A 14,834-nucleotide genomic window follows, 5' to 3' on the forward strand; every position below is an offset into this window, starting at 1 on the left:
TTGGGTATTTCAAATATTTCAAATCTTTTGCATATAACATTCCTTTTTTTTTTTGCCAGGGTATCTTTTAGAGACTTTTTTTTTTAATTGCTCTCATGGCCAGAGGTGCACACACTTGGTGGGAAGCACACCCTCCCAATGGGACATAGTCATGCTGCAATCCTTTTTCTTCCATTTCTTCTATCCTGTCATGATTTTAGGCATACACAGACATGTGCTCAGAATTTTTCAAACCACTGGGGCAGGGATTCAAACCATGGTGTGAGCCATGTGGGATCCAGCTCCCTATACACAAAGCTTTATTTTTATAGCATGGAGCTGGTCTAGATAGGGTCTATAAGTAGAATTTTGCATCAGAGGATAAATAAATGCATATGTAATTCTCGTATGTAATATACAAATACCCTTCCACATAAGTTTTAACCTTTTCATTCCACTCCCATTCTTGTGTGTCCCTATTTCTTCATAGCTTCAACACTAAACACAGTATGTTAAACTTCTGGAGTTTTCCTAGTGAAAGGTAAGAGACTGCTTTTTACTATTTCTTACCTGAACAAGGTGAGCATCTTTTCATGAGTTAAAGGTCATTTATTCTTCTCTGTGAATTTTTTGTACATAATTGTAATTCTTTCAGTATGTCTGTTTTTGATTATGGTGAGCTTCTTTTGCTATGAAAACATTTATTTTTATGTAGTTAAAACTGACATAATTAGTTTTATTCTTTCTAGTGTGTATGCCACGTGGAGCAGTTTCCTCTCTTAATAATGGAATTCCACGTCTCTAGTATTTGTACGTTTTAATTTTTTATAGTCAGATCTCTGATCTGTTTCAGATGTGTTCGAATGACTATTTTTACCTCAATATTATTTAGGACCACTTTTGAAATGCTATTTATGCTGTATTCTAAAACTTCCATATGCATTAGGTATTTTTATTTGGTTCCACTTATCTGTTTATTCACATGCCAACAAAACAATTATGGAAGTATTGTAACTATTTCAGTATTTAGTAAATCCTGTCACTTTTACCAAACACTCTGAATTAGAGCAGTTCTGGTTAGTCCATTTGGGTTTTTCTTGTGCATCTAATTTCTCTTATCTAAGTACATTGGCTAATTCTTCCAGTATGATGTAGTGAAGATCATAGGTACCTTGCTCTGGCTTCTGATTTCAGGGAAACTAACTTCTCTCTAAAATAAACAATTCCTTCCGAAAGTCTTGACTTTTCTGTCATACCCTGGACAAAGAGTAAAACTATTCCACTGAATTAAAAAAATCTAACTTTATTGAATATAGGAATGGATGGATTTTCAAATTAATTATTTTAGCTTTATGGTTATTACTTTTATAAGCCCTCTGACCCATGGCAAAACATTCTAACTGGTATACACAATAATGCTTGTCTATTCTTGTCAAGTTTCTATTTAGTTTCAGTTCTATAGGTGCATAAACAAATATATTTAAATACACAGGATCATCTATAACTGAATTACTGGAACATGGTAATGCATTGCAGCTGGTAGTAAGAAATTAACTTCCAAGTACAAGTACAAACTTGTATTTTATGTAAAAATTCAAGTTTTACATTTTCTTTTTCTTACACTAGAATTGATGTCACTAACTTAAAGGCAGACAAATACTTTTGTTTTCTATCTCTTAGCTGAACAAAAATACATAGCATTTTCATTATTTCAAATAATGCAATATAATCCTTTTTTTGAACAAAATGGTCAGGGTGCTAACGAAATCATCTTTGGAGGAAGTGTTTAATAAGCATACTTTATTTAAATAAATTCTCCAGGAGGACATGGAGAATTCACTGTCTTTACTTAGAAGGCTGTGTAAATAGTTAATCTGTCAATTTATATGTGCTGCTCACCAACATTCTCTTATTGAAAACATCAGAATTTCCACATCACAGTTCTTGAAAGGACTTTAAGTCTTAAAATTCTGGTTCTCCTTTGGCTTGCTTCTCTCTTGATTCCACCCAGGCTTTATTAATAGTTCGCTTCATATCATCATCTCCATCTTCATAAATTTTCTTTAGAACATTCATCAGTCCCTCACTAGGATCTGTTTCAGTGTCGTATGAAGGCTTTCTGTTAAAAAAGAAAACACAAGAAATAAAAGAAATGGAAAGATATAATTTTAGGTTGTTAACATTGGCAGGAAGTAGAGGGGATCGAGACAAGAGGAATGAAGGAGGGCCAGCAGGTAGCATGATGGTTAAGGTACTGGACTATGACATGGCCAACTGCGGTTCAAGTCCTGGACTTGGCAGCATGTGTTCTCTCTCTTCTCTCTCTCTCTCTGTGGTGAGTGCATGTGCCCTGTAGCAAGTTAAAAAAAAAAATAACAACAACGAGAAATGAAATTAAATAGATAACTTTTTTTTTTAGAGATTTTTGCGGGACCAGCAGTTAACGTAATGGATATGTCGCTGGACTCCCATGTAGTCGACTGCGGTTCGGGTCCTGGACCCGGTGGCTTAAAACTCATGCCGGGTGCGTGTGCATGTGTGCCCAAGATCCCAAGAGGAGAATGGAGAAGGGATTGCGGCATGGCCATCCCCCCTGGGGGGTGATTTCTTGCTTTCTGTCTGTCTCTGTCTGTCTGGCGAGCGCACGCGCCCTATAGCAAAAACCTCTCCACACAAAAAAAGAAGAAAAAGGGTAATTTGCTGGGACCAGCAGATGGCATAATGGCTATGTTGCTAGACTCCCAATGTAGTCAGCCGCAGTTCAAGTCTCAGATCCAGTGCCTTAAACTCACACCAGATGCATGTGCGTGCATGCCCAAGATTCTGAGAGGAGAATAGAGGAGAAGGGATTGTGGCATAGCCACCCCTCTGGGGGGTGATTTCTCACCGGTCTCTCTGGAGAGCATACATGCTCTATAGCAACCTCCCCACCCTAAAAAAAAAGCAATTTGCTGGACCGGTGTTATCTTCAGGTAGGTTCTTATAGTTGAAAGCAGATACATAAGGAATCAGGCTAATCAGTGGACATCAAAAGGTAAATGGTCAAATCACAGATTACACAGCTCTACAATACATAAAGAAAAACTATTAGAAATCTATAATCCCAGCAAAGAATACATTGAAATCTTTAATTAAAAGTAGACTCACTCTTTCTCTTTGCACTCTTTTTCAACCTGGGTCAGGTAGTCCCATCGTGTGTTTTCTGTTTTCTTTCTACATAATATGAGAACTGTATCGGTCTTAACCTGGAAGTGGGAAAATAGGTACAACTCAGACCATGTGTGATAAGCATGAACACTTAGAAAACAATCCTTACTCCACAATCATGTGCCTTGTATGTGGGAGACTAATTCTAAGAGCTGGTAGTACTTTCATGAATAGGCCAGAATCTGGAAAGACCACGAATAAGCAGTGAAACTTGAATACCTGTAAATATTAGTAAGTGCTACTTACTAAAAGGGTGCTAAAAAGAGAGGGGTAGGAGCTTCATTAGTGAAGCACACTCTTGCACTGAAACCTAAGATCCAGAAGGGCATTCTAGAACTGGCTACAAGATGGACAATCTCTGTGTTTGAAGATAAGGAGTGGCTGGACTTTTAGTGATTGACAGGGTAATTCTGTGTATCTATAATAAGAGGGATCTGGGACAGGCAGGAAACCTGATCATATACAGCAGTATAGGGCAATGTAAGGTATTGGGAAGGTGAGAAAAAGGAAAGAGCAATATACGATTCTTTCAACAATGATCAGTGCTTATCTCCTAATAGTCTGAGTATTCCTTCAACTACCGGATTAGCAGATGAAGGCTGCAGTGAGACACAAGCTTATCAGTAAATTCTGTTACCTTTAAGCTGCTATATAACTGTATGTAAACATGTATAGACTATATATACAGGCATGTATATACCTGATGTAGTAAGCCTCACTGATTCAAATTAGGTTAAGATGTGGGATGTATAAATACTAAAAAGTACGCCTAACAGTTTAAAAGCATTTTCACTATTTTTATAGCATCTACTACAGTTGGGTGTGGTGCTTAAGACCTTTTATGTATCAAAAATTTATGCATATTTCTAACAGCTATAATTAATTTAAGCTATTTACAGATAGATTTCATTTCTGTATATCATTTCAGCTTTGTGAAATATACTACCCAATGGGGAAACTGAGGAAGTGGGTGATCAAACTGCCAAAGTGTATTATCTAGAAGTGGTAAAAGCTGGGATTAAAACTCAGGTCTTGGGACCAGCAGATGGCGTAATGGTTACATTGCTGAACTCCCATGTAGTCAACCACAGTTCATGTCATGGGCCCAGCAGCTTAAACTCACATCAGGTTCATGTGCGTGCATGCCCAAGATCCTGAGAGGAATTTGGGAGAATAGAGAAGGGATTGTGATATGGCAATTCCCCTTGTGGGGTGATTTCTCACTTTCTGTTTCTCTAGAGAGTGCACACACCCTACAGCAAAAATGTTAGGGAAAACAACATCAACAACAACAACAAAAACAGCTCAGGTCTGGGGGCTTGCAGGTGGCATGATGGTTAAAGTGCTGGACTCCCTCATGGCCAAATGTAGTGCCAGTCCCAGACCTGGTGGCTTACTTTCTCACTTTTCTTCTCTCCCTCTCTGTGGTCTAATTTTAAAAAATAATGATCATAAATAAAATTAAATAGTTCCTTCAGGAAAAGAAAAAAAAAAACAACACCCTCAGGTCTCATTCTTAATCACTTTAAAAGTCTCTCACCTCTTCAATTTTAATGCAATCTATTCTTCTACCATAACAGAAGCTTCTCCTATAAAGGGCCATACAGTAAGTATTTTAGGTTTCATGACCCATATAGTCTGTTTCAACCACTTAACTGCCACTATAGCATAAAAACAGCAACAAATAACATAAAAATAAGTATGTTCCTGTTCCCAAAAAATGTCATTTATAAAACAGGCAGCAGACTGTAGTCTACAGGTTCCTATAACACATATTTCTATTAATATTATATCTCAATTTAATCAGTCAGGTTCAATACAATGAGTTCACACAATAGTATGAGCAAAAAAAAGTACACTCACTTTTTTTGAACTGCCTTCAACAGAGATGGGTTTCAAAAGATTGTTCACAATCATGGAGTAACTCTTGCCATTTAGGTTCTTTACCAAAAGATCAAATGACCTACAACATAAGTGAATACATTATCTTTCCAGTTCTATGACAAAGGTCCCCCATCCCAGGTTCACAGACCAATACCTGTCCACGGCCTGTTACGAACCAGGCCACACAGCTGGAGGTGAACAGCAAGAGAGGGGGGAAAGTTTCATCTGTATTTACAGCTGTTTCCCATCACTCACATTAGAACCTGAGCCCCACTTCCTGTCAGAGTCTCATGGGAGCACTAACACCATTGTGAACTGGGAGAGAATCTAGGTTGTGCACTCCTTATGAGAACCTGAAGCCTGATGATCTGAGGTAGAGCTGAATTGGTGATGCTAATGCTGAGGGGCAGCTGCAAATACTGCATGATGGTGAGCTGTCTAATTATTCATTTCATTATATATTAGAATATAATAGTAATAAAGTACACAATAAATTTAATGCATTTGAATCATCTCAAAACCATCCCTGCCTTCCCCCAGCCCCCACCCCCATCCCCAGTCTTTGGAAAAATTGCCTTCTACGAAACCAGTCCCCGGTGCCAAAAAGGCTGAGGACCACAGTTCTACGACAAATTCTCTGTAGTTCTTGTGACAAAGGGGGGAAGGCCAACAGCTTTTAACATTCATCTCTTCAAAGTAGGTGTAAAGGATAATCAAACCTGATTTTAAGCATATTTTACAAACAACAGAGACTCCCAGGACAAGACAATCTGACTCCTAATGATGATTTTCTTTCCCATTATACAAACTCACCTCTCTGTGAAATGCACCTGCACATTCTCAGTAGGAACTTGATGAACTCCAGTTAAGGTAATGTAGCTAGAGAGTGCACACACCCTACAGCAAAAATGTTAGGGAAAACAACATCAACAACAACAACAAAAACAGCTCAGGTCTGGGGGCTTGCAGGTGGCATGATGGTTAAAGTGCTGGACTCCCTCATGGCCAAATGTAGTGCCAGTCCCAGACCTGGTGGCTTACTTTCTCACTTTTCTTCTCTCCCTCTCTGTGGTCTAATTTTAAAAAATAATGATCATAAATAAAATTAAATAGTTCCTTCAGGAAAAGAAAAAAAAAAACAACACCCTCAGGTCTCATTCTTAATCACTTTAAAAGTCTCTCACCTCTTCAATTTTAATGCAATCTATTCTTCTACCATAACAGAAGCTTCTCCTATAAAGGGCCATACAGTAAGTATTTTAGGTTTCATGACCCATATAGTCTGTTTCAACCACTTAACTGCCACTATAGCATAAAAACAGCAACAAATAACATAAAAATAAGTATGTTCCTGTTCCCAAAAAATGTCATTTATAAAACAGGCAGCAGACTGTAGTCTACAGGTTCCTATAACACATATTTCTATTAATATTATATCTCAATTTAATCAGTCAGGTTCAATACAATGAGTTCACACAATAGTATGAGCAAAAAAAAGTACACTCACTTTTTTTGAACTGCCTTCAACAGAGATGGGTTTCAAAAGATTGTTCACAATCATGGAGTAACTCTTGCCATTTAGGTTCTTTACCAAAAGATCAAATGACCTACAACATAAGTGAATACATTATCTTTCCAGTTCTATGACAAAGGTCCCCCATCCCAGGTTCACAGACCAATACCTGTCCACGGCCTGTTACGAACCAGGCCACACAGCTGGAGGTGAACAGCAAGAGAGGGGGGAAAGTTTCATCTGTATTTACAGCTGTTTCCCATCACTCACATTAGAACCTGAGCCCCACTTCCTGTCAGAGTCTCATGGGAGCACTAACACCATTGTGAACTGGGAGAGAATCTAGGTTGTGCACTCCTTATGAGAACCTGAAGCCTGATGATCTGAGGTAGAGCTGAATTGGTGATGCTAATGCTGAGGGGCAGCTGCAAATACTGCATGATGGTGAGCTGTCTAATTATTCATTTCATTATATATTAGAATATAATAGTAATAAAGTACACAATAAATTTAATGCATTTGAATCATCTCAAAACCATCCCTGCCTTCCCCCAGCCCCCACCCCCATCCCCAGTCTTTGGAAAAATTGCCTTCTACGAAACCAGTCCCCGGTGCCAAAAAGGCTGAGGACCACAGTTCTACGACAAATTCTCTGTAGTTCTTGTGACAAAGGGGGGAAGGCCAACAGCTTTTAACATTCATCTCTTCAAAGTAGGTGTAAAGGATAATCAAACCTGATTTTAAGCATATTTTACAAACAACAGAGACTCCCAGGACAAGACAATCTGACTCCTAATGATGATTTTCTTTCCCATTATACAAACTCACCTCTCTGTGAAATGCACCTGCACATTCTCAGTAGGAACTTGATGAACTCCAGTTAAGGTAATGTAGATTTTCACAAACTTATCTGACTGATCCCATCCTAGCAACAACAAAAAGATGGGAATCAAGTAAGCCTCTGAGAATCTCTGGAAGAGTAAATATATATGGCTCACAATGAAACTCAGTAAAACAAAAACAAAAATCTATTAATAGAAACATGAAAAAACTAAAAATACAAGAAAGTTTCTAGATTAAAAAAATAGCCTGAGAAGAGTTTTCTACCCAAAGTTAGGAATCTACCAACTTGTAAAATGGAGATTCGAATTCAGGTTTCAAAACAAGAGCCCAGGGATCAGCAGTATGGCTATGTCACTGGACTCCCATGTAGTCGACCACAGTTCCAGTCCCAGACCTGGTGGCTTAAACTCATGCCAGGCGCATGTGCATGCGTGCCCAAGATGCCAAGAGGAGAAAGGAGAAGGGATTGCAGCGTGGCCATTCCCTTAGGGGGTGACTTCTCGCTTTCTATCTCTCTCTCTGTCTTTCCAGCGAGTGCACGTGCCCTATAGCAAAAACCTTTCCAAAAAAATAAAATAAAAATATGATATTAAATAGTCTTTAATATCGGCTCATTTGCTTTTTCCCCCCTCCAGGTTTTGCCATAGAGCATACATGCTCATGAAAGAAAAAGAAAAGGAGAAAGAGAATGTGAGAAAGTACTCTCTGGGGATATGGCCACACTGCAATTCTTTCTCCTTTTGAGATTTTGGGTAAGCATGCACAGGAGCCTGGTGTGATTTTCAGGCTGCCGGGTACAGAACTCCCAAGTAGCTAGCCATGTGGGATTCAGTCACCTGAACTTCCGTGTCATTTGCTGGTCCCTCATTTATGTTTTTTATGTAAATAATTTTTGTCCTATACCTCAGTATTGGCAATTTTCCTCTAAACTGAAGGTTTAAACATCAACACTGTCCAATTCTATAATTTCTGTTGATACTTTTCTAAGCAATCCAACAATTATAATCCTAGCTTCCTCAGTTCCTTTCTAGTACATGGTAGAATATAAATTCAAAGACTTCTTCATCCAAACCTATTCGGATAAGCTACCATATGTCTATTAACACAATTTCAGCATGTTATCAAACTACTTACAATAGTCTCTAATCTACGTGAACTCTGTCCACCTAAAAATATACGAATGTTATATAAAAGGTGCTATTTGTGTGTGTCAATGTCAATCATCAGTCAGGGATAGTTCTGCCCTTAGTCCGATAGAACAGAAATGTAGTGTTTAATCAAAAAAGATGTTCTAGAAAGTTCTGAAGAACTTCATCTATTTATAGTTTCTTCCTATTCAATCTATCCATCCACCACTTCGACAAGTTTCTCCCCTAATACTTCTGCCACAACTCTAATACCTTCAAACCAGCTTCCTAGTTAACTGAGCATCCCCTGTAGTACCACAGCACATCTCTTAAGCATGACACTCACACTGCTTTTATGAGGACAATACTCAGAATGCATCACGCCTTTTGAGCCTTTATTCATGTTCTGTGCTCATGCTATTCCAATCCTTTCCACCAGATATATACTTACAAACTCAAACTTATTCAGCCCTTCTTATCTTTCTTGTTCCTCATGTCCAAAATTATTCATTTCTTTAGCTATATTCCCATATTATTTCATAAATCTCTATTGTTCAAACAAATATTAAGTATTTACTATGTGCTAGATACTGTGAGCAGAAGGAAAATAAGACTGCCCTGTTCTTGAGAGAGCTTACTTCATACTCCATTGAAGGAAAATGGCATTACTATGGGATTAGTTGTACAGGATCACTTCAAAAAGTCTGAGAAAAACTGCAATTAAAGTAAGAATAAATGCTAAAAATTTTGAAATTCATATAGGTTTTTCTGTAATGTGCATTTTCCAAGAACTTTTGGAAGACCTCCTGTAATGTGTCCCAATGACACTACGAGCAGGGACTGGGTCCTAGTCACTGCTATACATTAAGAAGTCCAAGCACAATAGCAGTACACACGAGGTGCTTGAAACTATTTCCTGGATTGGGACCAGCAATGAGCATAATGGCTATGTCGCTGAACTCCCATATTGTCGACCACAGTTTGAGTCCCGGACCCAGTGGCTTAAACTCACGCCGGGCGCGTGTGCATGCGTGCCCAAGATCCCAAGAGAATGGAGAAGGGATTGCAGCGTGGCCATACCCCCTGGAGGGTGATTTCTCACTTTCTGTCTTTCTGTCTCTATCTTTCTAGAGAGCACATGCACCTTGTAACAAAAACCTCTCAAAAAAACAAATAAACAAACAAAAAACAAACAACAACTATTCCCCCGGATTTAACGGGATTCCCTTCTTCAGTTAATTTTGCTGGTGGTTTGGCAGTAGAAAGTAAAATGTGATTTTAAAACCTACAACATAGGCCAGCCAGTGGCACAGTAATAACATAATGCCCCGTGATGCTGGACCCAAATGGGAAGGTCCCAGGGTCTGAGTACACCAAGAATGCGTGTGCCCACAACCTGGGCACGCTGAGACTAGGGAGGGATCACAGTGTGAAGACCTTGTGGGGGGGAGGGGGGTGTGTATCTTGTTCATGTAAGACATAAATTAACTTAAAAACAAAATAAACCACAGCTATGGTTCATGTATACTGAATGTTATTTCAGAAGCGGGTCCTTCTTTATTATTGCTACTTATCACGTTTACTTGTTAATAGCTTCTAAAAAGTATCCTTCCCATTTATCTCTTTAAAAATAAAGTACCTTATTAAATAAACCAATGGATCGACTTACAAGCCACCAAAAAGCAAACACTTGCAAGTATTTTTTAAATTATGTACTGATTTACTTTGAAAGTGTACCACTAAGGAATAGGTTATAGGGAGCATGAAGAATTAGATGCAGGTCATACCATAATTACTGATTTTCACTGTATATCCTGTTGTAATGGGAGCAACCACAGCAGCTGGCTTTTCATTGTCAAGAAGTTCTGTTTTTTTCTGTGATTTCTGTTGCATCTTGTTCTTGATTTTTTTCTAAATTTTGGATTTTTCAGCTGTAAGAGCATCACGTACTCTTTTCCTAGTGGCCTTTTCCAATAACACCTTTATTTCTTCTAGATCTTTCTGAAGCTGTGTCAAAATAAAAGGCAAGTTAGCTATGATAAAAAAGGAAATTACTTCAGATTATGCCCATCACACATTTCAATTTACTGTAACAAGAGCTAGGAATTAAGGAGTCATCTAAATTTTCTATGATTGAGTTACAACTTCAATTTTCTCTACACCAGTTAAAGTATTGTAAGAAAGCACCTCCCCCATGGAGAATGGTCAGGCTGCAATCCTTTCTCCTCCATGTTTCACGCCAGGTCCAGGACTCAAACTGTGCAACTGGTCATGTGAAATCTAGACCCTTGAACCACCAGGCTATAGGGCTAGCCTCAAGCTTCCTTTTAAAAAAAAAAAATCTTTACTTTTTTTTTTTTTTGAAGAGAGATTTTTGCTATAGGGCACTTGCCAGAGACAGAGTAAGAGAGTGAGAAATCACCCCCCCCCGGGGGGGGGATGGCTATGCTGCAATCCCTTCTCCTCATACTCCTCTAGGGATTTGGGGCACGCATGCACATACACCCAGTGTGAGTTTCAGGCTGCTGGTTCAAGTCGGTGGACTATGTGGGAGTCCAGTGATGCAATCATTATACCATCAGCAGGTCCCAGGAAAACTTAATCTTGAATCAATAGATAGTTTAGAATAAATTTTACAGTTTGGTAGATTATTATCTGCCTGTTTTGCAACATTATTAACAAGAAACTTTTGTGATTTATAAAGTAGAATGAAGAGATATTTTTCATAAAAAGGAGGCCATAGTGGCTGAACACTGGCATAATAGTGAAGAAATGATTGCCTGTGAGACTGACCCACATGGAAGGTTCCAGGTTTGCTTCCAGGGACCTTCCCCTGATTACATGCGCCCATGATCCCGAGGTGGCTGGAGCTGGATGGCAATACTGAGACCATGTCTGAGGTGCTGTCTCTGTTGTTCTCTTATTCATAAAAGAAATACATTAACTTTTAAAAATTTGCATCAAAAACAGAAAAAAAGGAGGTCATACCTCCTTATACCGCCCAGTCATAGTCTTCAGATGTTAGAAAAATTTACATTATTAAAATAAAAATGAGAGCCAGCATGGTGGCTAAGGCCCTGGATTTCCACATGGCAAACTGCGGTTCAAATCCCAAATCCAATGGCTTGAAAATAACGTTGGTGGCCTGTGTATGTGTGCCCAAAACACTGAGGAGAATGGAGAAGGGGCTGCAGTGAGAATCACCCCTACCCCTGCTCTCTGTGCTGAGTGCATGTGCCCAATGGCAAAAAACTAAGTGAATTAAAAAAAAGACAATACATACTGACCATACTACAGCAACTTTACTGAGGTAATGACTTCTCAACTTTTAAGTAAAACTAGTGAAAATCTTGTTCCGAAGCAGGGAGAATCTGACAGTTAGGACTTGGTTGTACAGTAGAAGGGAGACCCAGACAAAGGATCTAAAATGCAACATACTCTTGGAAACTGACCATCTGAAAAAGCCACTCTATTGTTTTCTTCTCATGCCAATATGTCACCTGTTAATCATTTCTACTTTGTATACAGATAGAGCCAGTATTTTATAGAGTTAAAGACAGCATTAAGAAATTAATGAACTATTTTTTTTTTTTTTGTCAATCACCCTGTCATACTGGAAATACATACGGTATTTCCAAACAACTGACTCTTCTTTCTTAGAATGACTTGACTTTACATTCTTGCTTGCTACTTGGGATTTACATCTACATGTACTATCAGAAATACAATAATTTGTATAATATTTGAAGCAGAACAGTCTGAAAGCCTACTAGCCTTACTAGAAAAATGTAGTAACAGTACAACCAAAACTTTTCTTTTACCTAAGTCTTCTATTATTTCAATTAATGCAGATGCCCTTGTTTTGCCTATGAGTAACAGGTAACTTGGGATAGAAAGCCCTACTGGCCCAGGCTCCTGGCCACACTCTCCCCTTCCAAAAAATACTTCCATTACCAAGACAGAAACAAAACTGCAAAGTCATTTTGTACAGAGAATGAAGCCGTTTTAGTTCAAAGCCATTATTAATAATGGTTTCAAAAATTCACGGATTCTAATAACAAGAAAATACTGAAATGTAAAGTGAGTATATTAGCTCCCAGGGTAGCAATTTAGTAAACAAATAGGAAAGGAAATGTGCTGAATCTAAACAGATTTTTTGACTGGAATAGGAATTTTTTAAAAGAATTAATTATCTTTATTTCGTTATTTTTTTTTAATTTGACCAGAGAAGGAGGAACAGGGTAAGTGAGAAAGCAGGCTGCCAGTTTTGGGACTCGAACCGGGGTCAGTCATGTGGGAGTCCAGTGCCTTAACCACCATGCCACCTGCAGGCCCATGGAACAGGAATTATTTTTACGGCCGACTCAGAGGAGAACTGAGAATGAAAAAGGGTCGCCCTTGCACCCCTATGGCTGAGTTCCCAAGCCCTCTCCATTGCCAGATTTGGCTCTAAAGTACTGATGTGTGACAGTCACTGAAGCAACTTTTCTGCAGCCCAGTTGTATCCTCACTTCTCTCTTCCTTGCAGATCTGAAACCCAAGCTGACCCCTTTGGTGCTTTTCTTGCAAATAAACTTTTAAGATGTCCTAGATAGAACCGTTTTCTCTCTAATTTATCTTGCGAATTTTCTTGCTTTCTTGGTATGTATTTATTTTCTGTATGCAGAAATCATTAACTCTTTTTTATCCCTACATATAAAAACATTCAAGCTTTATCTTCTAATAGGTTTCCTAAGTCTTCACTTAGAGGTAAAACCAAAGTGCCTTAAAATGGGCAAAGGACTTTAACAGACATTCCCCCCAAAGACAGACAGTGGGACGTAAAGAACATGCAAAGATGCTCAACATCTTTAGTCATTAGGGAAATGCACCATCAAACCCATGAGATAACCCTTTCACACCCACTAGGATGGTAGCATAAAAAAATAAATAACAAATGTTGAGTATGTGGAGAAACAGAATCTTCATACATTTTTGTGTGGGGGAGAAATTAAACAGGGAAACACTCTGCAAACAGTCTTAACAGTCTTTTAAAGAGGTACCATGTGACCCAGCAATTTCATCGCTTGGTATATGTCCCAGAGAACTGAAAACATCCACAGCAAGACTTATACACGAGTTTTCACTATAGCATTATTCACAATAGTAAACAAAGGAAACAACTTAATAGTCCATCATCACATGATGGCTAGGTGAACAAAATGTGACATCCACACAATGAAATATTATTCGGTCTTAAAAAGGAATGGTATCCCAGTTCGTGTATATCACGATGAACTTGAAAACTATATGCTAAGTTAAAGGAACCACAAAATTAAAAAGCCATATGGCTTGTATAAAAATTGCCCAGAATAGGCAACACCACAGAGACAAAACATCTGTAATTGCCCAGGCTGGGGTGAGAGAGGATTGGGCAGTGACTGTTTAAAGGACATTCAAGGATTTTCTTTGTGGGTGATGAAAACGCCCTCCCCATAGATAGAGGTGATACTTGCACACGGTGTGAATACACTAAAAATCACCTGTACACGTTATGATGGTTAAAAAGGAGAATTTTACCGCAAACCAAAACAAAGTGAAGTGCTCCTAAATGGGTATTTCTAAGTACCTACATTGAGAAAATTCTTGACTGTGAAGAGGACTGATGCTGGGCTCTTCCTACGTGCGACTAAAGGTACCTCAGAGTCTCTCCGTAGGCCACGTGGGTCCCCAACCTGGCAAAGCACCCAGACTCAAACAAGTACACCTCCTAATTTTTCATTTACAGATTTTTTTTTAACTTAAAAAAGACAAATGTGAGAGTTCCCAGTGCTGATTCTTAATAATGAGTGAAAAATTTCTGGAAAGATACCCTGCGCTTTTCTATAAATATGAACAATACTGTGAACTGCCAGCCTACTTCGGCCTGGAAAATAGCAATACAACCGTTATTATTCCCATTTGGTAACTGAGCAAACTGACTCTCCAAAAAGCTAACCTGCCCATGTTCAAAGTTTACAAAGCTTTTAAAGAAAGCTGTTCGATTTTCTGCCATTAATTACAAATAACTTTTCAATTGCTCATTTTTAAAGAAACGAGTGCAGCACATTGATATTTGCCAAGCACTGGCTCCAACATTTAAAAATAACACCCCCTGTTTTTAGCAGCGCTATGGACACTCCTGCGGCACCGAGAAGTGAAATAACTTGCCCAAAGTGGCACAGGGGTCTGTGGGTGAGCGAACGGGGCTGAGAATTACTAGTGCTGGACTTCTCACCGCGGGCCCTGCACCAAGGCACGAC

At 38.8% G+C, this 14,834-nt stretch overlaps 1 protein-coding gene across 1 annotated transcript in view; it reads right to left on the reverse strand.

Moving 5' to 3' along the window:
- Positions 1-1,262: 1,262 nt before the first annotated feature.
- The window catches only part of CACYBP (calcyclin binding protein), a 14,332-nt gene continuing 760 nt past the window's right edge, over positions 1,263-14,834 (reverse strand). Inside the window, exons 2-6 of the mRNA XM_006153330.3 lie at positions 10,341-10,560; positions 7,412-7,508; positions 6,578-6,677; positions 3,127-3,224; positions 1,263-2,098 (exon numbers count right to left, since the gene is read on the reverse strand). Coding sequence (XP_006153392.1) covers positions 1,942-2,098; positions 3,127-3,224; positions 6,578-6,677; positions 7,412-7,508; positions 10,341-10,446 — 558 coding nt within the window. The 5' untranslated portion in view covers positions 10,447-10,560 and the 3' untranslated portion in view covers positions 1,263-1,941. The remainder of the gene's footprint in view (positions 2,099-3,126; positions 3,225-6,577; positions 6,678-7,411; positions 7,509-10,340; positions 10,561-14,834) is intronic.

Source organism: Tupaia chinensis, unplaced genomic scaffold, assembly GCF_000334495.1.
Source record: "Tupaia chinensis unplaced genomic scaffold, TupChi_1.0 Scaffold000369_1, whole genome shotgun sequence".
Classification (NCBI taxonomy): Eukaryota; Metazoa; Chordata; class Mammalia; order Scandentia; family Tupaiidae; genus Tupaia; species Tupaia belangeri.